The sequence below is a fragment of the Leptopilina heterotoma genome, unplaced genomic scaffold (genome assembly GCF_015476425.1).
Source record: "Leptopilina heterotoma isolate Lh14 unplaced genomic scaffold, ASM1547642v1 Lhet_299, whole genome shotgun sequence".
NCBI lineage: Eukaryota > Metazoa > Arthropoda > Insecta > Hymenoptera > Figitidae > Leptopilina > Leptopilina heterotoma.
The window spans coordinates 6,949-34,466 of NW_025111002.1; the positions used below are offsets into that span (position 1 = coordinate 6,949).

The window sequence follows — 27,518 nt, forward strand, 5'->3', positions numbered from 1 at the left end:
TTTTATAGTTAAAACCGGATTCTTAGGTGAGGAAACATTTTCTATCATCTAAATGTATGATTTCGTTTTTAAAAAAATATAGAAATTTTTTATAATATTCTTTTTTATATAAAAAAGGTACTAACATTTTTTTAAATGTCACAAATTTAATAAGGGAGATATTAAGAAATATGGTTTTATTTAAAAATAGAAAAATTTTAATAATTGAAATTTTTGTTGTGTCTATTTTTTATTTTGTACAATAATAACAGTTATTGTGTAATTTAATTAAATTTTGAATCCAAGTTTTTCTTGTAACTTGAGGCGGAAAGGAAATCTATTTCCGATGTGAAAACCTCGTTCTTTTATTTGTGTCCCAGACGATGGACCTTTTTCGCTAATTATAAATTTAAAAGTTTGATGTAGGACATTCTAAATGAGAAATCGTAAAATGTCACTGAAAATAATTGAACCGAGTTCTAGTTAAGGCAAAGACTCGAAATAGATAAGAAGTGCTTTTTTCACTGATTTACATGAAACCAAAAATAGAATTTGACTTGACCTTTTATGATTTCTCATATATATTAATATATTATATATACCCCAAACATGTTGTATATGTTTTTGTGACAAATATAAAATAATATTGTAGGCTAACAATTAATGGAAATTATAAAAAAATGAATTTTTTTTCAATTAAGACGGTGATTTTTGTTACCCGACGAACATATGAATGAAAATAATTTTTTAAAATTTTTGCTCTAAACGGTGGATTTAATTTTTAATGAAACTTATTTTATTGACCAATCGAAGACTGCGCATGCTGGAAATGGTGACCAATCGATGCAGCTTCTTTGTACTTGTTTTTCACTTATTTTCACTGTCACTGTACTTAAGAGTTGCTTCTCTTTTGTATTTCCCATCATACATTGAGATTTGAAAAATGAACTTCCTTCCAGCTGCAATTTCCTGTCTTGAAAGATTTAACGACTCGACTCTCGAGTCAAAAGACAGAAATACATTCAATAAAATAATACTTTTTTTCCATTTTCAAATTGCTTTTACATTCTATTTAATAATTAAATAAATAAAAAGTGTTTCATGCCTTTAAAATTTAGGATAGTGTTTGGAATAATTTAAAGTTTTATGATTTTACTTTTTTATGACTTCTTTCTTTTCCTCTTTTCTTTTTTGATGAAATACACTTTTGTATAGAGTAGTTTTTATTTTGGAATAAAGGAGAAGAAAAACTGGAGGAAAAGTTTCGAGTGAGAAAATTAACACCTACTTTTGTGGTTTTCTTATCAGTTGTGTGGTTGGGAGTGAGAGAAGGTAATAAAAAAAAGAGAAAAAGAGAAAAAGGGAAGAAGAGAGAAGCAGGCGTTGTTATTTTGCCGCGATATTTTTAGAATAACACGTATATTCTTAGAAAAACATCGACTCGCCTGAAGGGATTACAATATTGTCTTCCGGTAATGGGCTTCTCTTTTCGTGCCGTGAAAATGCGACCTTTTGTCACTAAGACACATTTTCCTTTTCTCGCACTCGAATTTACTACAAAAAAAAGAAGAAAAAGAAAGAATTCCCATTTTCTACATTTCTATTTTGTCTTCATTTCTCTGACATTATGTTTTCCCTCTTTTAAATATTGTAGACGAAAATATTTATTTATTTACTCTACATTTTTTATTAATGACAATTATTATATATATTTATAAATAAACTGAGAGAGAAATAATTACCAATCTTTCCTCTCATTGTCAGTGTATAAATTATTGACTATTGTTTATTTGTAAGAGGTTTCTAATTTATCTACCGATTAATACCGATTTTTATATACTAATCGATTTTAATGATCTAATTTAACGACTTTTGGTCACCAAAGTATTTGTCGACCATCGGTAAAAAATTTCTACTTTATATACCGATAAGTCGATATACTTTGAAACTTAATTTCTTATCGAACAGAAATCTTTTTTACCGATTCTTAATATTAAGTCTTTAATAACAATAATAATTGTACCACAAAAATTGTTCATTTTCGCAAAAATTAAATGACTTATTTTTTTTAAATTGATATGTTGCGAAACGAAAAATTTTACGATAGAATGAATCAGAGATGTTATAACTATTAATTTATATTCGAGATGCGGACTAAATTTTACGCTAATGGAACAGAAAAAATAAAAAAAAAGAAGAAAATTACATTAAATTTTAATTGAAAGTAAACTATTAATCTCGATTGTAATTCTGTGTGTTTCCTCTCACGTCTGACTGCATATAGTCTTCTACTACTGCGCCACGAAGAAACCCCAGAAAAGTTTAATTCAATTTCTTTGATTTATTTGAGAAATTTATCGCCTTTGTTTTAAAATTTACTTCTTTGAGGAAGTCTTTCATATAATAATAATAATTGAATAGTATAATTTTTCACCATAGTTTCTTTTTCTATTAGATTATTGTGGTCCTTTTTCATTTTGGATGCCTAAAATTAACGGAAATAAAAATACTTTGGGCGGCCAGGAATCGAACCCGGGTTCGTCGTACGCAAAGGCAAACCAAACACCGTATATTCACTGCGCCATGCAACGGAATATTTAGTACTATGTTAAATTTTTAGTTTTGCTTTAAAATTATACATTTTTTTATCGACATAAAATGCAAATGGAAGAGTTTTTTTTCCTATTATTGAATCAAGATTTGAATTGTGTGTCAATTTTAATTTTGAATGACGAGGACAATAATTGATTAACCCACTTTTAAGGGGCGTTTACTCTTTCTCTCTTTCTCTTTCGCATAGAAATTGGATTTTCATCATTTAATTTGTTGCAAGTTGAAGATGAGAAAATAGGCCAGTCAAGACCTGAAATAAACTTTATAACCATTTGTTCTAAGAACCAATCGCAAACTTCTATTATTAACAATATAATACGGGTTGTGCAAAATAGGTTATTGTCTTTCCGCTCTGATTGCGTACCACAATCTTCCAATAAGGCTTATAAATAAATTTATAATGTAAACCTGCGTCTCACATTTAAGGGCAGAATATTCTTTCTCATCTTCTAGAATCAAAATTACTTGAAAATAATAATATATTCGAAACATTCATTTTTTTTTATTATTTTGATAAGAAAGTTGGTTTAAATTTTCGTATTTTAGTATTAATATTAAAAATAATTCTTTTCTCGGTAGTTAGAAGAAATATTAGAGTTCTTTGTGTGTCTTTTTATCATTGGTCTCACGTGTATCTTCACTTTTTTACAGATACGATAAGTTTCGCATAGAAGGTTCATGTTCTTAGTGTTCTACTCGAGGTCATACCTTGTCGCTCTCGGGTGTCGTTGAAAATATTCTTGAAAACTCATTTTTCCTTCATGTATCTGCATAGTCAAGTGAAAGACTCTCTCTTATCACGTTTCCGTTTTTCTTGGGGAAAAAAAGAAAAAAATAAAGATTCATATTTACACTTAACGAAAAGATTTATAATCTCACCTCTATACATGTGCACTCCAGAAAAATATCAATTTTTAAACTCTCACTTTTTCTTTTTTTTTAACATTATTCTTTTATTTTATTATTTTAATTTATTTCTCAATTCTAGTTTTACTTCTTTTTAAATATATTGTTATTTTGTTAGTCAACAACTATACCTTTTAAAAAAAATTAATTATCATTTTTAATTTTTTTTAAATTGACAAGGAAATATTTCATGAATTACAAAATAATTTTGTATTAAATAAATATAAATTGAAAGAAGTAATAGATAATATCGTCGTTTATTTGAACTTGAAAAATTGGGGACTTTTTTTTAAATATAGGAAAGAAATAAGAATTGAATTAGTTTTTTAAATTATTTATTTCACATAATTGATTTTTGTAACAAACAAACAAAAATTGTGAACATTTTCGAAAAAAACATTCTGTTTTATTTTCCAGGACTTGCTAAATGTCTGAAAATAAAAATATTTTTTTTGTTAATTTTTTTTTTTTTTGCAATTCTGTTCATACACTTTCTATTTTTATTTAATGAAAAATCTCGTTTAAAATACTTGGAATTTAATAATAATTAGAATTTTAAAAAAATAAGAAAATATTTTTTAATGTTAATATAATGTAATAATTATGAAAAAAAGAATAAAGTAATATTTACCATACTTTCATAGTTAAATCTAAACTGTCTGAGATTTTAATATGAAAGAATTGAAAAAACTACTTTATTCGTTTTTATTTTCTGTAGAAGAGAGAATTTTATTTAGAAAATTTTGTTTAGATATATATAATAATTGTTTGTAAAAATAAAAATTTATCAAACTTATAAATTTTACTTGTTGACTCTCATGGAGTAGGAATTTCCAGACATAGCAATCAATAATACTCCAAATGTTATAAGTATCAAGGAAGAAATAATCTTCATTTTGCTCCAAGTCAATATCTGAAGAAACAAAAAAGGAATAGATTTTTTAATAAAAATCTTAAAAGACAATTATTTGTTTGATGCAAATTTTTAAAAAATTACAATTAAAATTTCCCTTACCAACGATTGGATTTGTTATTTCGTAAACTGTTGATGATACAATGAGCTTACTATTCGTATTTTCCGTATTTATACTAGAATCTCTCACGACTTTGAAATAAAAAAAGACAATTTGACTTTATGTAACGTTTTCTCTAATATTTTTTTTCATTCTTTTTCTTACAGAAGCGAAGAAAATAATCGTAAGATATAATTTTTTACAACTAAAATATCACGTAACATAGGAAAAAATATAAAAAATATTCAATTTGTTTTTTACTTGTTTTTTGAATAAATTAAAATTATGAGGGACACAAAATTAATATATAAAAAAATTTAATTTACAAATTCATAATTATTTTTTGAGAAATAAACTATTGACCTCTTTGGCCAATCAATTGATTAAATTTATATAACTCTGGGTTTTTTTGGTCTAAATAAAAGATATGAAGTTATAGGTTGGATTGAAACAATTAAAACAAGGAAATATTTAAATTATTTGTTTATTCTCATTTATTAGAGAAATACAATTTATTAAAACATAAATATTTAACAATAATTTAATAATTGATTTATGTAAAATTTATAAAAATATTTTTAATTTTCATGAAATATAATAATTAATCTTCATGAGACAATTCTCTGTAAAATATTTCGAAATTTTTAGTAAATAAATTCAATAGCTTTTTTCTTCATGTTTAAAAGCCTCCATGCCTAGTAACCATGTAATAAAGTGCGAAAAAGATTAAAATATAATAACCCAGTGAGAAATTTCTCACCGGTCCAATATCGGTCCAATATTGGGAGCCAAGAGACCGATCATCGGTCCAATAAAGGCTCCCAATATTGGACCAATATGGGCTGATGCTTGGGATGTAACGGCATCGCCAATCATCGGTTGTCAATATTGGTCCAATATTGGCCGAATATTGGCAACCAAGAGAAAAAAATTTTTTTAAATAAATTTTTTTTAATTAAATAATAATAATAAAAAATTAATGTTTATAATTTTTGTTTAATATATTTATTTGTTTAATTATTTATTTTTAATAATTCATGTAAATAATAAATAATTTATTATTTATAAATTATAATTATTTAAAAATGCAGCAGCTATTAGAAAATAGCATTCTGCAAAAAAATTCTATCATTGAAAAATCAATGATAGGCGAGAGAAATCCGCGTCTTTAAATAGATTCGCAGATGATAGACAAGAGATATCCGCGTCATTAAACGGATTCGCAGATATACTCTGGTCTCGCGACGAATCTCTCGATACTTATATACACTGGAGTCGCCGTGTCAGTTGCGAGAACGGTTACAGCGTCCCTCTTGCGGCAGAGATAAGAATTGTCACGTAAACTGCGGGTATAATAAGGCGGTCGGTAAAGCGATTTAGCAGTTTACGTGACAATTCTTATCTCTGCCGCAAGAGGGACGCTGTAACCGTTCTCGCAACTGACACGGCGACTCCAGTGTATATAAGTATCGAGAGATTCGTCGCGAGACCAGAGTATATCTGCGAATCCGTTTAATGACGCGGATATCTCTTGTCTATCATCTGCGAATCTATTTAAAGACGCGGATTTCTCTCGCCTATCATTGATTTTTCAATGATAGAATTTTTTTGCAGAATGCTATTTTCTAATAGCTGCTGCATTTTTAAATAATTATAATTTATAAATAATAAATTATTTATTATTTACATGAATTATTAAAAATAAATAATTAAACAAATAAATATATTAAACAAAAATTATAAACATTAATTTTTTATTATTATTATTTAATTAAAAAAAATTTATTAAAAAAATTTTTTTTTTCTTGGTTGCCAATATTCGGCCAATATTGGACCAATATTGACAACCGATGATTGGCGATGCCGTTACATCCCAAGCATCAGCCCATATTGGTCCAATATTGGGAGTCAATCGGCGCCCAGCACGGCAACCAATATTGGACCGATATTGGACCGATTAAAGTCTATTGGCAATTTCTCACTGGGAATATTAATGAAACGCATAATTGTGGATTCAAAAAAGTAATTCTCTATTTGTAATAATATTTAAGCTCGACTATATGCTATCAATATGTTTCTATTCTTTTTAAAAGTATTTATTTATATGGATTGTTTATTTTCAAAGTCAAACCAAAGTTATCTTCACTCTTTTATGTTTGCACATAAAAATAAAAAGACAAATGAATTTTACTTATTTTTTTTAACGTTTAAAAATTACTTTCACGAATTTTGAAAAATTGTATTCAATTTATTGTTTCTTTGCATTTTTAATGAAACTCCATTTTTTAATTTTATTTATTATCTTTGGGAGATTTTTTTGCACAAACGTAGAAATGATCGAAACCTCGAATCCTTCTCTTGATACAATTTTCTGTAAAAAAAGCAAATTTTCAATAATTGGCAATTAAATTTACAACCTAATTATTTAATTCGAAAATAAACTTACGTTTACCACCTTCCATTCTATTTGAAAATACTTCATCGAGAGAATAACCCTTGCAATTGTAAGAACCTCCTCCTAAATTTCTTGTGCACTGAACTGTAGAGATTAAATTAAATCTTTAAAATTTTCTTTATATTTGAAAAGTATCTAATTTTTTAAAAATATTATAAGTGCAGGTTTTTTTTAAAAGAATACTTACGAATTGCTGTAACTGTATTTTTATATTCTCGTTTCTTGCAATTACAATAAGATACAGAGAAGATTAAGAAATAAATCATGAGAAAACGCATAATTACAAATTTTTAAATAAATAATTATTTAAAATATTTTTTAAGTATCCGTTATATGTGTATTTTTCTTTCTGTTCAATATTATACTAAACGATAAAATTTTATATTATTGTAGAGCAAACGACAGAACATAAAGTCATCCCTTCTTTTACTCGTGAAAATGAAAATTCATGAAAAGTTTTTAACTAGTCGAGAAGAAATGAAAATAGTGAGATTTTTTCTATTTTTTGAATATGTTATTGTAATATCAAATCAAATTATTGCTTGAATAAATAAATAATTTATGGACGGCCCATAACAACGATAATCAAAAAATCGTGAGTTAGTTATACACTGTAAAAAATTTAGGGAGTTAACGGACTCGGGAGTTGGGAGTGAAATTTTTCGAGTTAAAAATCAACTCCAAAAGAGAGTTAATTTCTAACTCCCTCCATTCAACACTCGCGCGAGTTATTTTTTCCATGGGGAGTTAGCATTTGGGTGTTAAATTTTAACTCTCTTTGTTTAACTCCCCTGGCATTAACTCCCCAATGGGTGCGACTTTTATAGACCCCCCGGGGGAGTTAAAATTTAACTCCCTTTTTTTACAGTGTATGGCTTACTGTGCTTTCAAGAGCAAGAAATAATTGTTGAGCGGAATTTTCTTCTTTTCACGCATATTATAACCACTATATTATGCATTGCAATTAGAATAAAATGCAAATAAAATTAAAGAAACGCTAACAAAATGCATATTTACGATTAAATGAATTATACCTGTATTTTTGAAAGTTTTTAAATAACGAAATTTAATGTCTATTCTCAAGGTTTATTTATTGCTACTCAAAACTTTTAAAAATTGATAAAATATTTATTAATTTTTACATTTTTATATTTATCGTATTTTCGTGAGTGACATTTTTTCATTACAAAAAAATTAAAAGTTTGTTTTTCATCATAAAAAAATTTTTCTAATTTTTCTAAATTAGCTTTTACTCGAACTGCAGAGAGATTGATTTATTTTTATTATTATTTTTTTATAGCATTTTGCTATTTTATTTTTTGAAATTTCTACATAAAACAATTTGTATTTTTATAAAAGTTAAGAGAGACAATAAATTTTTCCTTTTATATTTCGTTATATCTATTGAAATTTAAAAGAAACATAAAACATTTTTTTTTAAAGATAATATTATAAAAAAAGCTATTGCGAAAATAATAAAATGCATATTTATGCGAAAAATAATTATTTTGAATTAAAGTGATTAATTATTAAAGTGTGAAGTGTTAATATGAATAAAATTTGTTCTACGATTAAAAGAAAATTAAATTCTATATTAAAAAATATTGTTTTTTCTTAAGCGAGTATTCTAATCTTCCATTTTTCTTTAATTACAAGAGAGATAGAAGAGATAGAATATTTTTTTACTACTTTTTTATATTTTGCTGTTTTCAAATTTATACATAAAAGAATTCGCATTTTTTTTGCATAATAATAAGTTTTTTTATTTATATTTTTATATATCAATTGTTTTTTTGAAATTGTAAAAGAAATATAAAATATTTAATTTAAGAAAAGATAAAAGAAAAAAGTATAATGAAGAAAACAATGAAAAAAATATTTGCAGAAATAATTTTTTATAACTTTGCTTTTTATTTTTACGAATTATCTTTATATGACATAAAAAATGAAAGTCATTTGAAGGTTGATATAATGTAGAATAAATTTTAACCCTTTCGTCTTGGAAGGAAACATTTTTTTTAAACTTAAAAATATGGCAATTATAAAATTACTCCAGTTGTATCATTTTATTTTATTTCTTTTTGCAACAAACGTTAATATTTCTCTTCTGCATATAGGGTAAACGTACCAATTGTCGAGGATGGTTCCTGTTGTCGAGTAAACAAACTTTGAATTTTATTTAAACAGTGTAGCACATTGTAAATGAAAGAAAGTAATAAATATTAATTTTTTTATGCGTTATAAATGTAAAAAAAATATATTAATATTATATAAACAAACAAATGAGACATTTTAGACAATATTTTTTGGTTATTACCATGGTAACATCGACAAATGGAACACCCTCGGCAATTGGTACACTTACCCTATACAGCCCGTTATGTTTGTAACATATTTATTATATTTTTATAACTTACCATTTAACGTAATACAATCTACTTTATAAATTGTTCTCTTGCTCGCACACTTCATTTTTCAAAATTTAACGCACACAAATTCTCATTTTCTCGTTTAAATTTTTTCTCTCTTTTTTTTTTAGTAAAAGTAAAGCAACCTTTGCGAGAGATATATTTTCCTCTACATAATATTATTATTTTATATTCATTTATATATTTTACATTTTGCAAATAATGCAGTATTATGAATAAGAATAATTGCAAAGGAGAGAAAAAAATTGTATTGTTTGAAGAATTTCTTTTTTCTACTGTTGAGTTAGGTATAAATATATTTAAATTTTAAAGAGGTTTCTTATTATGTGGCTCGTTAACATTCGTTCTCGTTTTTCGTCTGTATTTTTCGCTTTTATATATCTAACTTTCTTCCTCGATTCGATTAAAGTTTAACTGTGTAGAAATTTATCTTTTAGTCAAGAAAAAAGTTTATTTTAACACCTTTACTATAGACAGATATTAATTATAAAATTATTTTTTCACTTTTAGTTTTATGACTAATAAGGACAATAATAATAATAATAATAATAATAATAATAGAAATTAATTATAAGCATAACAATATATTTAACCTAATTAACAAAAAAAAAATTGTTTCTTTTCAACGAAAAATAATGAAACAATATTTAAATAAAAATCACTAAAATAGTTAAATAATAATTAATAATTTTCTAGATTCATTCAATCGATAAAATGGTGTTAATATATCTAAAAATTAATTTTTTGGATTGCAGTTTTTAGAAAATTGATTTTTTTAAGAGAGAGAGAGAAAATTTAAACGAGAAAATGAGAATTTATGTGTGTTAAATTTTGAAAAATGAAGAGTGCGAGCAAGAGAAAAATTTAAGTAGTACTGTATTACGTTAAATGGTAAGTTATAAAAATATAATAAATATATATTACAAACATAACGGGCTGTATGTATGCAGAATAGAAATATTAACGTTTGTTAAAAAAGAAATTAAATAAAATGATACAACAGGAGTAATTAATTGTAATGCATTTCATGGTTATGATATGCATGATATGATGGAAGCAATTAGTAAGGAACTCTTCTAAATTTTAAAACTTATTATAACGAATAAAATAGTTTTAAAAAAAATTTATTATTTTTATGAAACGTAAATGAAATACTTGAAAAAATATAATTTCATTTACAGTGCATTGTACAAGAAAAGTTGGTGAAGATGCTTTGGGTGAATATTTCGATTGTGCATGTTGGTTATCCTCTTGCTTTTGTATTTTCTGATAGAATTGAAGGTGGCAGACGTAAGTTTATTTGCAAATTAAATAAAGAAAAATACTTATTTGAATATTATTATTATTATTATTTATTTTATGTTTGGTTTAAATTTAAAAGTATTTGTATATAAAATTATGAATAATAATTATAATTGTGAAAATATTATGCAATAATTTTCAGAGAAGTGTATTACGGAAGTCCATTCTTCTTCGGAAGGAACTCTTTACGCTTGCGCGCAAGATCCTTCTGAGGGTCTTGGTTATATTCCGATTAGTGAATAAAAATAAGTATTTTTGTGTAACACCTGCAAGAAAAGCACCACTTTACTTTAATATAAATGCAGCACAAAGTGGTTCATTTCTGTACTTATTCAAATATTTATAATACAATTTCAATATCTGTAAAAGATTGATAAAAATAAATAATTTATATAGAGAATTGAAACATTTTTTATTAATCAGACAGTAAAGTTAAATGCAAATTTTTACTTAAAATTTATCAATTATTTAGAAATATTTCGTAATTACTGATATAGTACACAATATATGATGAATTTTACCAAAACGAAAATTATTTTACTTAAAACTTAAGTAAAAGTCTACCCCCCACTTTCTCTACTTACACTAATTTGATCTTATAAACTAAAATTAAAGGAAAACAGTTAACAAACATTGGCAGTTAAAATAAATTTTTTTTCAATTGCAATTAATTGAAAAGAATTAATTTAAAAAAAAAATTATTTTTAAATAATTTATTATATTTCTGTTTAATAAAATATTTAGATTCTAGAAGATCAGGAGTGTAAATATATAGGTATACCTAATCTCTATTTGAATTTAGTTTTAATTTACATAAATAATATAAGTAGATGGGTAGGAATAGTTGTTAGGTAGGTTTTTTCTCTTTTAATAGAAATAACAACAAATTGATTAAGCTTAAAACATTCGGAAATTTATTAAAGTCATATATTGCGCACAATTTACAATATTATTTTTAAATAAAAAAATTTACAGTTTTGACAAATAATTTATCATACTCCATTTTTGTTTTTTCTGGAGACATGTTGTGAGTCAAAGTGTTTTATTACTTTCCTTTTGAAAATTTCCTGTAAGTGGGTAATAATAATTAAGTAATTATAACGGAAAATTTTTCCAAAAAAATTAACTAAGAAATAAAATGTTAACATTTACAATAATGCCTTGTTTGAAGGTGCTTGATAAGTTGGTACAGCACTGAATAATACTCCAAGAACAATGAGCATCAAAGTTGAGGAAAAGAATTTCATTTTTCTGAAACAAATTTTTTAGAATCAATTTATAGTAATTTGTGAGCAAATTTTTTGTTATCTTTAATGAATTATTGTAATTACCTTACGAAAAGTATCAAATTTAATTAAATTGTATTGCAATATTGCAAGTTGAAGGCAGAAGATTGAAGTGTAAGTTCCATTATTTCGTCTGATTGGTATATATACTTGAATCTGTCACGATTTAGGAATAAAATATTGTACATTAAATATACTTTTTTTATTGTATTTTTGTGCGTTAGATTTTTTCTGCGATTTAAAAAAAATTAAATTTAATATTAAAAATGTTTTCTAATCATTCTGGATTCACGTTTATTTTAATTGCCGGGAGATAGAATATTTTTTTAGTATTTTTTTTATTTTTTGATATTTCATTTTTGAAATTTAAACATAAAACATATATTTTGTTTTATCAATTTTTTCTTGAGAAATTGTAAAAAAATACAAAATATTTTTATTTAAGAAAAGATAAAGTAAAAAAGTAATGAAAAAAATATTAAAAAAAAAAATTTAATTCTTATTATTTACATGTAACATAAAAAATGAAAGTCATTTGAAGGTTGATATTGCATAATGTTCATCCCTTTTGTCTTTGAAAAGGCGAAAGATTTTTTAAAGAAAAAATATGGCAATTATATAATTAGGTACTCTCCTGTTTTATATAGTACAATCATCATTTTATTTATTTTCTTTTTGTAACTACATTAATATTTCTCTTATACATACATACAGCTGGTTGTTTGTAACATTTATTATATTTTTATAACCTAACAACATTTAACGTAATACAATGTATTTTATTAATTTTTCTCTTGCTCGCACACTTCATTTTTCAAAACTTGACGCACACAAATTCTCATTTTCTCGTTTGAATTTTTTTTTCTCTCCTCTCATTTAGTAAAAGCAAAGCAACCTTCGAGTGAGATATATTTTCTTCTATAATAATTATTAATATTATGTATTTTATATTTATTTATATATTTTACATTTGGAAAATAAAGCAGTAATAATTAAAATTGTAAAGAAGAGAAAAAAATTGTTTTCTTTCAAGAATTTCTTTTTTCTACAGTTGAGTTAGGTATAGATATATTTAAATTTTAAAGAGGTTTCCTATTATGTGGATCGTTAACATTCTTTCTCGTTTCCCTTCTTTATTTTCGCTTTTAAATATATCTAACTTTCTTCCTCGATTCGATTAAAGTTTAATTGTGTTGAAGTTTATCTTTAGTCCGGAAAAAAATTTATTTCAACACCTTTAGTAGACAGAAATGAATTGTAAAATTATTTTTCTACTTTTAATTTTACTGCTAACAAGAACAATAATAATAATAGTAATAATAATAAATTATAATTTTAACTATAATTAAGAAAAGAAATTAAAAAACATTGTCTTTTAAACAAAATATTTTTTCAAAGAAAAATGATTGTACAATATTTAAATTACCTAATTAAAAATTACTAAACTAATTAATAATTTTAATTTTCCAGAAATTTAAATACTCGGAAATTAAATTTAATTGAAACTAATGACAATTATTCATTATTATTTTTACTTTTATTAATATTATTATTATTATTATTATTATTATTATTATTATTAGTTTTGCTTTTAATATTATTTCTAATTATTTTTATGCAAATTATGAAAAAGCTCTAGAATCATAAACGTTAGGAGAATGCGAATTTGTTATAAAAATTTATAAAACAAAAGCAATATTAAAATGTAATATTAATATTAATATTGCTAAATGTATCTATTATTTAATTTTCTAGTCATTTTTGATGATTTTTTACTATATTGATATTCGACGTGATATTATATATTGTTTAAATAAATTTTTCCAAGTTTTGAAAATGCAGTAAGAGGAATAAATTTTTTTCCTTCTTTTTTTGTCTCTACTCATTATTGTTTAGTGTTTCTATGAAAATCGTTTTTTTTTTTGCAATATTTTCATTTAACATATATTTTCTTAATATTGTATACTTTAATTTAGCCTAAATAATATAGAAATATTCTGAATGCGCGGTTGATCTACCCTGCAATTTATTTTATAAATGTCCTGCGCCTTAAGATTTATTATAATATAAAGTAATAAAAGTTTTATTCTATTAAAAAAAAACGAAGAAGAAATAAATGACCGAGAAAGAAACTTTGTGATATTTTTATATATATTATATATATCAAATTCTTGGTGATTTTTTTAAAACGCATTTTTTCTATTTGAAAAACTAATCTACTGTTTTTTTAACTATATAAGCAATAACAAATTTCAGTAAAATATTAAAAAATTGCGTTTTCTTTTATCGTTAACTCTAATGTAGAAACGTTCTGCAATTTTTTTTTATTACCTTTTTTATTGTTGTTTGTGTGTGCAACGGCTTGAGAAAAATGAAAAACTATTTTTGCTTTTTTAGAGTAATTGAAAATTTTTGAGGAATATTTTTAATAATCTATTCCCAAGGACCTCATTATTATACTTTAAATGAATTATTAATTACTTTGCAATTTAATTATTTTATAAAACTTATATTACTAATTAATAATTAGTATAATTACACAACTAACAATAATAATAATTAAAAATTATATAATTAGTAATTATAACTGGTAATTAAATAATTAGTAATAATATTCATTAATAAAAATATTAATTGATTTTTCTTCTTTTGTTTAAAAAGTTACGACAATAATAAAGAATAATTATTATTATTATTCTATTAATTACTTAGTAATTAAAGTAAGTTTTCTTACTTGACAATTTGTTTATAAAGAGAATAATAAATTAATTTTTTTATTACAATTTTTTCACATGACTTTTTTTTGGCAAGACATTTTTGCGCTGAAATGAATTTAATATTGATACGCAATTAAAAAAATATTAATTCGGAATATGAAAAAAAATATGTATTAAAAGAAAATTTTGTTTAAAGTGCAATATTTCTTATTTCTTTACTTTTTTTTGTAAAATTTGCTTTTTCTTGAAAAAAAATTTTTTTATGAAATAGAATCTACTTTTTTTGTTTCTCATCTATGTAGGAAAAAATTGTTTACTCATTGAAGAATCTATATCAGGGAGAAATATATATTTTAATTGACTATAAGTATTGTACCGTGGTATACATGCGTGACGCGAAATGGTCCCGACCGGAGAAACTCGTGCAAAGAAATCTTGATATTCTCAATTTCACTACCCTAAAAATTGCGGGTTCAATGGAAAGGTAAAAGTTTATAAAATTCTCTTTTATCAAAGCTGATTTGATTTGATAATTTTTTTTTTTGCTTTTACAACGAGAAAATTTACTTTTTTTTCAGAACAAAAATAGAATGAATAAAATTAATATATTGCTAACAATCGTTATTCATATTTGAATAAAAATTATTTTATTCAGACTAATTGAATTTTATTAAAAATTTAAACTTTTATTATCGTACATTTATACTGAAAAGTTAATTATAACTCTTTTAATAAAAGTTAATTAATTTATTAATATAATTAGTGGTAATAATTAAAATTTTGTGTTCAAATATTAAATTTGTTATAATTGATTGAAATTAAAAATTTACCGTTTTTTAATTTTACTAGTTATCTAAAATATTTAAAAATGAAATTTAATTGTACTTTTATAATAAAAAAATTTACAAAATTACAAGTCAAAGATGTTATTAATTTTTGTTTCTCAATAATAAAGTTATAAAATGTAAGACAATTTTTTAAAAAAATATTGTTCAAAATAATACCTTATAATTACTATTGTTAAAATTAAAAATGAAATGCGAAAAAACTGAAAATTTTCTCGCTGTTGAAATGATTTTCAAAATGATTTCCATGCATTGAATTATTATTGATAGTTCGATATAAAAAATGGTACGAAATTTCAGAATATTATTGTTTATCATTTCTGGAGTTTTACGCGCTGAGATTGTCTACATATTAATATTTATGCACCTTGAACATAAGACAATTTCTATTTTGTTTAATTTTTTTTTCATTTTCTTTCTCTTTTTCTTTGGAAACGAAAATTTTGAACGCAGAGAGTAGAAAGAGCTTTGCTTTGAAGAATAAGAGAAGGAGCTTCTTTTTTTTCGAAGGTCAAAATCCATTCATAATAAAATCATTCGATCTCACTTCGCATTATCACATTCATTTAATTATAATTTTTCTTTTCATAATCATTGAAAAATATATAATGTTTAATAATTGAATTTTCTTTTTGAATCGCAAAAACGTGCAATACTTTGTGAATCCATTATGTCATAATATTTATATATAGCAATTATTAGGGGATTAATATTATACAATTTTAAACTTACAATTTATTTCTTATAGGTGAACGAAAATATATTTTTCTTTCATATTGTGAATATCGTACGTTTTTTTATCTTCAATTGGTCATTTAATTTGTAGGTAAAATATTAACTGAATATATTTTCTTTTCCTTCGATAATGTTTTTTTTAATTTTACCTGTTTTTTCTTAACAAAAATTTTTTTTACCATTTTCGAATGTTTTTCATTTTAGAAAAAAATAGAATTAAAAAATGTTTTTGGATGGAAAAAATTATTTTTTTCGTTTTATATATGAAATGTCGGGTTTTCCTTTTTAGGAAAATAAGAAATGCTTTTAAAGATTAAAGAAGCATTTTTTTTTTTTTTTTTTTTTTGGGGGGAGTTTTTGAGTTCTTTTCCGACATGAGTCTAAGTGGTTATGTATTATATATGTATATTTATGTATATATTTACAAAAAGAAATCTTTGACTACACGAGGTAGAACAATCGCGAATTTCCGATAAAATTGCGATATTTTTTTAAATCTTTTTCAATTCGCTGTAATATATGTATTTTTAAATTAGGGAAAATTTTTTTTTCACACACAACGATAATCAATTTCCATTATATAAATATACAGATTTTCGTCAGATAAAATGAAAATTTGATACTTATGATTTATTTGCAATGATAATTAAATTTCTTTCCTTCAGTTTTTTTTTATTAAATCCCTTAATTTTATGGACATTTAAAATTATGATGAAATTAATTAACAACACTTTTTCGTGTGAAATTTTTATAAATTCATTTATGTAACTTTGCAATTAGTACCTACCTTTTAATTAAAAAAATAATTGATAGTTTTTTTTAATTCGTTAACACGTTTTTATTGATTATTTTTTTTAAAGATATAATACGAAAATTTGCTTAAATTAAATTTTTTCGATAAGTTTATTATTTTCAGTAAGTGCCGGTAAGTGCAGAAAAGCTGCGAATGTTTATGAAACAAATTTTCATTTTATGTTTATCTTTTTAACTTACATAAGTTATTAACAATTTTATGAGAATTAAAATTTAATTATTATAATTAAACAGTAGGTTTTTTAATTGTTAATTTGAATAAATTGAATGATTCAGAATTGAAGAAAAATTAGAAATTGTTTTCAAAGAGGTATATTAGTGATTATAATAAAATATACGATTGATGGGAAATTGGTGAAATTTACAAGGGAGGCACAAAGAATACTCCATTATCATCTCTATAATAATTAATTGCCGCATTAAATTCTCCGCGTGTCAAACACGAATTCCGTTCGTTTGATACGAAATCATTCTTAATAGCCATTTAATGGCTAAAACGACTTATCTTTATAAGTCGTTTATATATTATAGGCCGGCTAGAATATTACATATGGTACTCGAGAAGCCCTAAAAATGTGTATGAAACAAGTGCATTGTGCGAAATGGCCTCTTATTTTTTTAGGCCTCATCTTTACATTATTTTTTCTTTTTTTGACCATCACAAGAAATGTCAATCCTTAAAGATCTCGAGAAACTCTTTTTTATTTTATTAACTAGTTATTTATGTAGTTTAGTTTCAAATCATTTACTTTAATAAATTAATCAAATTTATTTTATTAGATAAACAGATTAAGATATTTTGTTGAGAAAGAATTTTTCAATTAATCTTTTAATTAATTGATAGGTAAATTTAAAACAATTATTGAAGAAATAAAAAAATTCATATTTTTACTTTTAGAGAAGAATTCGGTCAATTTTCGGTCAATTTTCGGTCAATTTTCGGTCAATTTTCGGTCAAGTTGAGAACAGTTGCGCGCGCACTGTTCTAGCATTGAACTCAACTGAACAAGTCTTATTTAAATCCTACAAATTAATAAAAAAAAATTATTTGTAGCTATGAAATTATCTTTTCATTATTAAATTAAAAAAATATTAAAATAACAAAAAGAAAAGTCCAATAAAGTGAAATTGAATTAAAATGTGAATTTCCTTTGTAAGATTAATTGTGAAGGTGTTCCACAGAGGAGCTATGGTTCTTTTTTGCAAATGCCCATTTTACATAGAATCGCATATCGAACAGGTATATTTATATATATCGAACACATATATATATTTTTTTTTTTTACATTAAAAACTGACTTATCCTGTTTGCCATTTTGCTATTAGGTACGTTGCGCGATTATTCTTTTTTACACTCAAAGGAGTGACGAGAAATATTTTTCAAATGGAGAAAGTAAGAAAAGAATAAAGAAATTTATAAGCAAGTTTCGAAATTTTATTATTTAATATAATAATTGTCTCTTCTCACTGCGAAGTGATAATCACAACTGACGTTTGAAAATTGCCCCTGAAATCGAATCAATCAATTTCATATGGCAGAATAAATTTGTCAATTTGCTGAAGCGTGTTTTCCACACGTGGTCCAATTGTTTAATTAGTGGAATATATTCAACCACTCAAAATTCACTGGCATTTCATACAATGATTAATTAATAACTAGATTGAAAACAAAATTTTATTTTTTTAAGGGTGGGGAGAATTTTCATTTCTTATCATATATTTGTTGCTTTTTTATTTTTTATGTTTATTTGTTTGTTACAATCCTTTATTTTATTTTGAAAAAGCATTTTTTTTAAATTAGATATCTACTATTTGATGTATTTTCAATTTATTACACACTCGTTTTATTTAGTGTTTAGTTTGTTCATTTTTTATTTATTTTATTTATTAATAATACGTAAATATTCTGTGTGATTTTTTAATTTCTCTGTTTTTTCATATTTTTAGATTTTTAAATCTTTAGCAAAGTTAAAAATTCAATTTTCAACTTTTTTAATCTATTTTTTTGAATTATATTCCATTTTTTCGGACGAAACTCTGCAATGATTGTACAATAGAGTCATTTTGTCAAAAGAATATTTTTGGTGAAAAAATGTTTAGAAATTAAATACAGAAATATTAATATTTTATTTTAATAAAGTTTAAGAAATTTTTTAATGTATTTGGAAAAATTGAAAAAAGCATAAAAATAATGACTCTATTGATATTAAACATTCGTGACAAAATGGAAATCTCATTTTTTCTATTAATAACAATAATAACGATGTAAAATGGTGAAAATTGTTTTCATGCACAACATCGAGGCACTAACGCTAAATAAGTTATAATATAAATATTTTGCATGATTTTTTTTATCGACACTAATGATATGTGGGATTTTATTTTTTGTAGCAACTTGTAAAAAAAGTTATTTCTGCAAGTTGAACAAAAAATTTATGATTTTTTTACTAAGAAGGTACTTTGCTCATATTTACAATAATGGCTCCTCAAAATTTTAATAAAAAATACCAAGAGGATCAAAGCATTTTTTTTTCTTCAAAATTTGTAATTTTTTTTTATTTTTCTAATCATAACTTTGATTTTTGTTTGCACTTTTTTCTTTCTTTTCTTAAAAAAGATGCATAATTTTTGTTCTAAATTAAATAATATGCAAAAAAATTTAATCTTTTTATTAGGGTTTGCGAATTAAATTTTTTTTGTTTGAGAAATGGGTGGGGAGGGGAAAGAGTGCACTCTTCTAGTGCATTGTCATTCGCATATAATTTTGTGCATGCAAAATAAAAATTTCAGTGAAAGAAAAAAAAGAAATGCATGCATAAGAAACTGTAAATTTGCAGTATTCTCGTGACATTTTCAATGTTGTGTCACGGCTGAAAAAGCATTTGTTATATATTTACATGAAAATATTTCCATAGAAATGGAAATTTCAGGGAAATCTCAATGAGAGGAAATTTTACTGTGACATTTTTTATTTTATTCTTTTACCTGGTGATCAATTCCATTTTCTTTTGAAATAATAATACAAAAATTTTTTCTTAAATCAAAGAATTATTTTTAAAAAAATATATTTATTTTCATGACGTTAAATTATTAGATTTGAAAAAAATTCTTCTTCATGGAACTTTTTTCTTGAAAATAAAGTCTTTTCAAAAATTTTAAATTCTTAAAAACTATTTTTTCCTTTATTTAATTTTTTTGGTTGGAAAATTTTCCATTTAAAGTGTAAAATTATTTCGTTATAAGGAAAAAATAATTCTGTTCTTGAAGGGAAATTTATTTATCATTCAAGGCAGAAATTTATTTTTTCTTTAGAAAAAGAAGGAGAAGGATAATAATTTTATCATCAAAAGATAACTTTAGAAAAAATAATTTTTTCATCAAGGGAAAATAATTTCATCATCAAAGAGAACAATTAGCTTTGGCTAATGGAATTGGGGATCGATGCACAGGATGCAATATATTCCTTATTACCTCGTTCGGGAAAATTCCCCTCTCACCTGTAATCTCCCAACGACTTTTCCGTAAAATTTCCTCTCTCACTCTCTCGATATTTTTTCTCGAGAGGGAATTGAAATTTTTCATTAAAATAATGATAAATATAATAAAAAGAAAATAAGCCTCGTTATTTGATGAGTGTACCGAATTATATTATTGTAAATATATACATTAAACCTATATTTATATTTGATAAATGTATCTATAATTATTATAATTTCTTTATAATTATATATAATCCAATCGATCTATGCTTCGCATTTCTAGATTAACAATACAATAAACTGTATTTTTTTTAAATTTTCATTATAGTTATAATTTTTATCATTACCTGCATTTATGTACCTAGAAAGGTGATATGTACCAAATGGAAGAATCGTGTCACAACGCTTTGTTCTTCACGAGGTTACCCCCCACCCAAATAATTACGAAATGAAAACAAAATGTTACAAAAAAATTTATTACTATAAAACACTTTAAAAATTAAAATAAGAAATTGATATTGATTTATCTGTTAAAATTATTTTATTCAACTTATTTTTCGAAGAAGCAAAAAAAGGAAAGAGAAAAAATTTGTCGATAATAAATAATAATTAATATACTTAATTGAAATGGAGTAAATATAGCTTAGTAATCAAAAGGGAGAAAATTGAAGAGTAAATTTATAATATGTGGAAAAAGAAAAAATAATAAAGGTATATATAAATAAAATAAAAAGATAAAATTTAGTTTAATATTTAATATTTGCATTTTGAAAAAAAGAAAAGAAAAAATTTTCCTAGCAATTAACAAATGCATGTCCTAATTAATTTTCTGAGCGCAGCGTCTCGACGCCACGCCTCGCAAATTAGGCTTCACTTAATACATAATTATATGTATATTCTATAGAACTTTTTAGTGCTAACATCGTCGATCATCGACCTAATTCTCGGAGCAAATTACATTGATGCTTTTATATTTATATCACTTAATTTTCAAAATCGTTCTAAACGCCTAAATATAGTTTTCATATACGTATTACATTCTTCACTCGAAATCGAATGTTTCATTATATATTTACAATTTCTTATCTATATATATATAATTTTTATTTTTTTCTTCATATATATATATATATATATAATATTTATGTTCATTTTATTCTAATGTACATCACTTATTGGTTCTCTAGCTTTTTTGTGTGTTCAATTTACGCATTGCGAAGTATCAAATTTTTACACAATATCATTATTGATATTTTTTTATTATTTATATTAATTAACCAATTATTAATTCACATTTTCTGAATTAATTAGTTATTAATATTAAGTAAACATTTTTCAGTGGAAATTCTAATCCACTTTAACAAATAAATTTTTATCGAGTGCATGTTGCGTTACTTTATCGACATTTGTCAATATAGATTTTCTTTTTTTCACTATTAGTCGTTATAGAAGGAACCTTTATTATCGATAGTTAATAATGTAATTTTTCAAATTAGTTACCATATCAAACAAATGCTTAAAAAAATCAAAAAATCAAAAACTTTCCCAGTGTTATTAAAAATTTAAAAAAAAAATGGTTGAGGAAGTAAAAAATGTTTCTTCATTATTCTAAATTTTCGCAAAATGAAAAAAAATTTGAAACGCTCGCAATGCGCAAGAAAAGTAAAACCCTGCATTATTACCTATGACAATTGACCTCATTCCTAATTCGTAATGATTATACCTCGTGTGTGTTTAATCAATTCATTAAAGTATAGAAAATTGCGTAATATATTTTTTAAATGGACAATTCCTGCCATTTGTGTTGTGTAATCTCTTTTTTCTTTTGTTTTTCGATTTTGTAAAGTGCCGAATGGATAATATTTAAAAAGCACATCTAAAAAATCTAGGAATCACAGAGACAGAGAAATACAGAGAGATAGAGAGAGATTGATTGATAGACACACTTTGTGGTGCGTGTTGTGAGAAACACAATTTTTCAAATATTAAACACAATTGTAATTTTAAAAAAACTCTCTCAAGTTTAAAAAAAAAATTCCCAGTATTTTAAAATAAATTTTTTTTTAAAATCTATTTTTATCTATATATATTATACAGATTATATGTATATTATATAACATATATCATATATTATATAGAAAACATACCCACTCGAGAAAAATTCACTCCCTGGACATTGAAATGAATATTTTCGCTTGGAAGGTTTTGCTAATTACTGAAGCTAATTAATTGGTATTATTACAAATACAATTTTAATAAAGTAATTAATTTATTTTATACTAATACCCTTTATTCAATTTTACACACTTTTCGGAAATTTTTTTCATACTCATAAATTTAAATTCAATAACTTTTAACAAGAAAATTAATTATTTTCAGTAATTAAAAATAATATTTCGAAAATAATCCAGAAAAGATATAAATTTTTCTCAGGAGTTATAATATTTTTTTATATTTAATGTTATAAAGGCAATAAAAATAATATATTTATATATTGTATATTTGGTGAGTGCTTTCATTGAATTATGAAGCACTTTCGGTATTTTTTTTCTATTAAAAAAAAGAGCAAAAAAAATTTCATTTTTTTGTTCTTTTGCAAAATTTCAAAGTTTTTTTTTTTTAAAGCCTAGCACTATTTTGATCTTTTTTTTATACATATAAGTTGTTGCAGCTGAAAAAAAACAGGAATTCAAGATTCCCGTGTCGTTCTCTTTTCTTTTTTAGAAATTCTTTTTTACTATGTAGTTTTTCGCAACGTTGGACATTTCGAGAAGAATCAATTTGATTGAATTCGTAGTTGCACACGTTGCATTCTTAGAGTCGGTGTATTCTTTTTTTTTCTCGACTTTTTCCGATCTTTTACGTCTGGACTTTTTTCTTTGTTTTTTCCCTTTTTTACCCTTTTTTACCCTCTTTTACCCTCTTTTACCCGCTTTTGTTCTCTGCAGTTTCACAATTTGAAAAATTTTTTTCGATGCGAAATTAATCTTTGAGTTCGAGATATATTTGTATAGTGTAAAAAAAGCACCTGGACGTTCATCTTGAAGCGGAAGTCCGTGCCTGCGGGTTGATCTTTTCGGTCAGTTTTTATTTATTTTCTCTCTTCTACTGGAAGGGTTATCTTGTCGATTATTTCCTCTTTTTCTCTTACATAATCGAGGTAATTGCCATTAGCGTGGGAAACAAGATGACGAGTGCGAATCTGAGGCTCGAAATGAGTCGGTTTGCACCTGCCGAGACGCTTGACGCTATCACCCTGTTGCACGCTTCCGGTTCTGGGTCTGAAAATTTGCAAATTATTTGCCATTAGTTTTAAATTTTAAATGCAATGGAGCGCGTTTACGTTTACACCACTATCATCAGAGTGGGAACAGTGAGTGTGAGGGAGAAGCTTGAATCTTTCTCTTTTATACTCGTTGCCCCCACTCTTGACCACAAAACTGACGCTCGTATAAAATCGCTAAATGCTAAATTAAGAAATATTTGCAAAAATTAACGTTTACAAAAAAATGGTTTTGCAGAAATGAAAACATTAAAGTATGGATTTTAATAACTATACTTTATGAACAGTGATTGGAATCGCAAAATGGAGTTTAAACTAAAGTTTCACCATCGATTTCTGGGACTTGAATTATTTATCGAGTCAACTGTCACATAGTCCCGGGAATGTCTGGAAATCTAGATATACGGAATCAGAGATTATACACACAGAGAGGCGTCGTAAGACTAAGAAGGTCACAAGAATATTCACTTTATGATAATCTATATACACTTTCCCATCAAGTTAAGCCACTGACATACATTTCAATGTTGATTTTTCATTTTTTCCATCACAATCAACTTTCATTATAGATGGTCTTTCTGAATTATTCAAATCCGTTTAAACGACAAATTTTTCATTTCTCTGAAATCAATTTCATCGACCACATTTAAGTTTAAAATTAGTCTATTGTCCTTTTCAAATAACATTTGCAAAATATATTTTCTTTATTAAAAATGTTGGACAAAATAAATTGTGAGTTGGATTATGAAGATGAAAGTTATTTGGGTGAATTCTAGAAAATTGTGTGGTGGAAAAAAATGTAAAGGAAAACCCGTAAAATGGGAGAAAAACAGTGAAAAGGATGTCGGGATGCCACGTACCAGGCACTCCTTTTAGTCGAGGAAGAAATTCGTTCCAGAAAGCACACGCGGTCATGCGAGGACCTTGTCCCATGTCGCTCTTTTCGGCATCTAAAATAAAATACCGAGGATCATTCCTCGTATATGGTGGCCATTCAACTTCGCTTTCCACTGGCTTCCTGTAAGAAAAAGAGGAGAAATTAAAAAAGGCAACCACATTTCGTCCTTCTGAATATTTTTTTAGTTGAAAGGGTTTAAAATTGTTAACTTTATAATTTTAATTTTTCATTATTCTGTCATCACTGTTTTTTTTTTATACTTTTTATACTTTTTATACTTTTTCTTTTTTTGTACAAAGGAAAAGCAACTTTTAATAATCAAGAGTTATGGGGACATTTTTTTTCTCAAACTCAATTCAAATATAAAACATTGGAAAATAATAATTCAAAAATTGTTTGGATTCAATATGTATGAAATTCTGATATCATGCTCAGTGACCTAAAAATTCTAAAGTTGACCAACTTTTGGAAAAATCGATGTCGCTTAAATCCATTTTCTTTTCATGACGCCATATTGCTTTTATGTTCTTTCTGATTCATTCTTTTTCAGTCGTATACATATATATTTTGAATATTGGCTACTATGTAAAATTTGCCAAAAAAGTTTCAGTCATCGTTTGAAATTTTAGAAAACAAACTTTTTGCTTTTTAATTTTCGTAGTATATAATAAAAATAATAACAATAGTAGTGATAATTATTAGTGTGGTAATTATATTTGTACAATATTTAAAATTTGGATACGTTTTTTCAGCTTGATAATAGTCTTGGCGAAATTGGAGAAATATGTGCGAGGAAAATTTCTCTCTGGGACAAACGGAAGGAAGGCCGATGTCTTCGGAGCGATTAATTTTGAAAGCGAGAAGTTGCCTCATCTACCACGATCTCGATTATCTGCTATATTCCAGTACACTGACGATGTTTCAGAAGATGAGAGTCTAATTGCCCTTACGAGCAATTAACCTTTAAAAAGAAGGCCGATGCTGAGAAGGTAGGTGAAAATGCTTTTGTGCGAAAAATTACCCGTAAAATAATAATTAATTTTCACAACAAGCCGCCGAATTTTAATATTTGACGCAATTCCTCTAAATAACTTGAAATTGTCTCGAAAAAAACTGTCTTCTTTTATTTAGAAGTAATGCGATTTTTATTATTTATTATTCACAATTTGTTTCTTTCGACTTTGAATGCATAGAAATAATCATCATTAATAAAGTAAAATAAAAAATAAAAAATTGCCAAAAAAGAATGAAAACATTTTTCAAAGCGAAATTATTTAGAAGACGTAATTTAGAGGAAAGAACAAAATGGAGAGATTTATAGTGAAAGGGTAAAAGTTTATCTGCATCATATAGTAGGTGATGTGATTTAATTTTCAAACACGGAGAGAAAACACCTTTTACGTTGCGTGCGCCATGAAATTTCGAAATTGCATTTATGACCTTTCCAAAGCAATGAAGATTCCGTTGACCGAATTTATTAGGGAGTGACACGAAATGTCGAAAAAAATTTGAGGACAAGAAATTACAGAAAAAATACGATACGATAAAAAAAAAGCAAATGTTTCTGTCTCACGTGATTTCGTATTTAAAATAATCTCCAATTTCTTAAGTTTCTGTATTTTATGTCGAAAACAAAAGAAAATTATAGGAACAAGTTTCAGAAATTAATTTTTAAATTTTGTTTTTATGTTTTTAAATTATAAATCTAAGTTGAATTAAATTAAAATAAAACTATTTTGGTAGAATTTTATTGTCTTAGTAAAGTGGTGCAGAAATTGATTAATTATTTAATTGTAATCGAATAACGAGATTTTTATGAAACATTTCCCACTCACGTTTCTAAAATATCGCACTATTACTGGTAAACTAATAATAATAAAATGTAATACATAATACCACAGTTAGTAAGTCTTTAATTTTCGCTAAGTACCCTTGTTTATAAATCGGAGTTTCGAAATCGAAATTCTCTTTATAGTGTAACAAGTAAAAAATCAAAAGTGATAACGATCAGTGAGAGAATGATGATGCATCGTCACGCACTCATGTAACATGTTTCGTGTACCACATATTTATAATTCGTAGGAAAACATTATGTGCGTGACATAAGCTGAAATAAGTGGGTGAAAAATAGGTGAGACACATTGGTGGAAAAAAAATAATTTCTATGTTACTGCTACACCTTTATTAAACGTTAAAAGAGAGAAACTTGACCCCTGCATACACACACAAACACACTACTCCCGGATTGCCTTTATGAGTTTCTCGAGGTGAAACACGAAGAAGTGCTCTCTGATGAAAAATTCTCATCACACGTTGTGTGTACATTCCCTGAAAAGTGCATTTTTCATTTTGCATTACATTTTTCCACAACAACAAAAAAAGAAAAGTAAAAAATAAAGCGGGGTCTCTGCATAGAAATACTGTGTCCAAAACAACTTTACTTTCAAACGACCTTTGGTTAATGAGATTTTCCTTTATTCTCTTTTCTGGAACGTTATCTTTCTTAAAAATAAAAATGTAAAATTGTTTTCTCATTTTTTCTGACGTGAATTATAATTTTAATTATTCCGCAGAAAAATGTAAGGAATTAGATTCTTTAGGAAAAATTGTATTCTTATGACAATGAAAGGTATATTAAATTTTAATTATTTTTCTCATTCAATTCCCTGTGTTGGATAAAAGGTTTTTTTGCGTTTAAAGAAAAAAAGAAAGTAGAGTTTGGAACGAGTGTGAATGGTGCAGGCGGTTAGATGTGAAGTGACGCT

The 27,518-nt window shown here is 25.1% G+C and overlaps 2 protein-coding genes and 2 long non-coding RNA genes across 5 annotated transcripts in view; 1 reads left to right on the top strand and 3 right to left on the bottom strand.

Moving 5' to 3' along the window:
* Nucleotides 1-3,816: 3,816 nt before the first annotated feature.
* Nucleotides 3,817-4,671, bottom strand: LOC122504467. Its single transcript, XR_006301835.1, has 3 exons — nt 4,514-4,671; nt 4,305-4,411; nt 3,817-3,929 (listed from the first exon to the last, which is right to left on the bottom strand). It is a non-coding gene; the product is annotated as an uncharacterized LOC122504467 (long non-coding RNA).
* Nucleotides 4,672-11,588: 6,917 nt separating this feature from the next.
* Nucleotides 11,589-16,296, bottom strand: LOC122504480. 2 transcript variants are annotated; one of them, XR_006301839.1, is made up of 4 exons: nt 16,278-16,296; nt 12,029-12,139; nt 11,850-11,948; nt 11,589-11,764 (listed from the first exon to the last, which is right to left on the bottom strand). It is a non-coding gene; the product is annotated as an uncharacterized LOC122504480 (long non-coding RNA). The 2 variants fall into 2 exon arrangements; XR_006301838.1 differs by lacking the exon at nt 16,278-16,296 and having other exon boundaries at nt 12,029-12,157.
* Nucleotides 16,297-22,989: 6,693 nt separating this feature from the next.
* LOC122504482 (acetylcholinesterase-like) overlaps nt 22,990-27,518 on the bottom strand; it is a 90,974-nt gene continuing 86,445 nt past the window's right edge. Inside the window, exons 5-6 of the mRNA XM_043615613.1 lie at nt 24,716-24,873; nt 22,990-23,853 (exon numbers count right to left, since the gene is read on the bottom strand). Of these exons, the coding sequence (XP_043471548.1) occupies nt 23,720-23,853; nt 24,716-24,873 (292 nt within the window). The 3' untranslated portion in view covers nt 22,990-23,719. The remainder of the gene's footprint in view (nt 23,854-24,715; nt 24,874-27,518) is intronic.
* The window catches only part of LOC122504481 (uncharacterized protein PF11_0207-like), a 112,774-nt gene continuing 110,713 nt past the window's right edge, over nt 25,458-27,518 (top strand). Inside the window, exon 1 of the mRNA XM_043615610.1 lies at nt 25,458-25,742. The gene's annotated coding sequence lies outside the window, so the exon portion shown is untranslated. The remainder of the gene's footprint in view (nt 25,743-27,518) is intronic.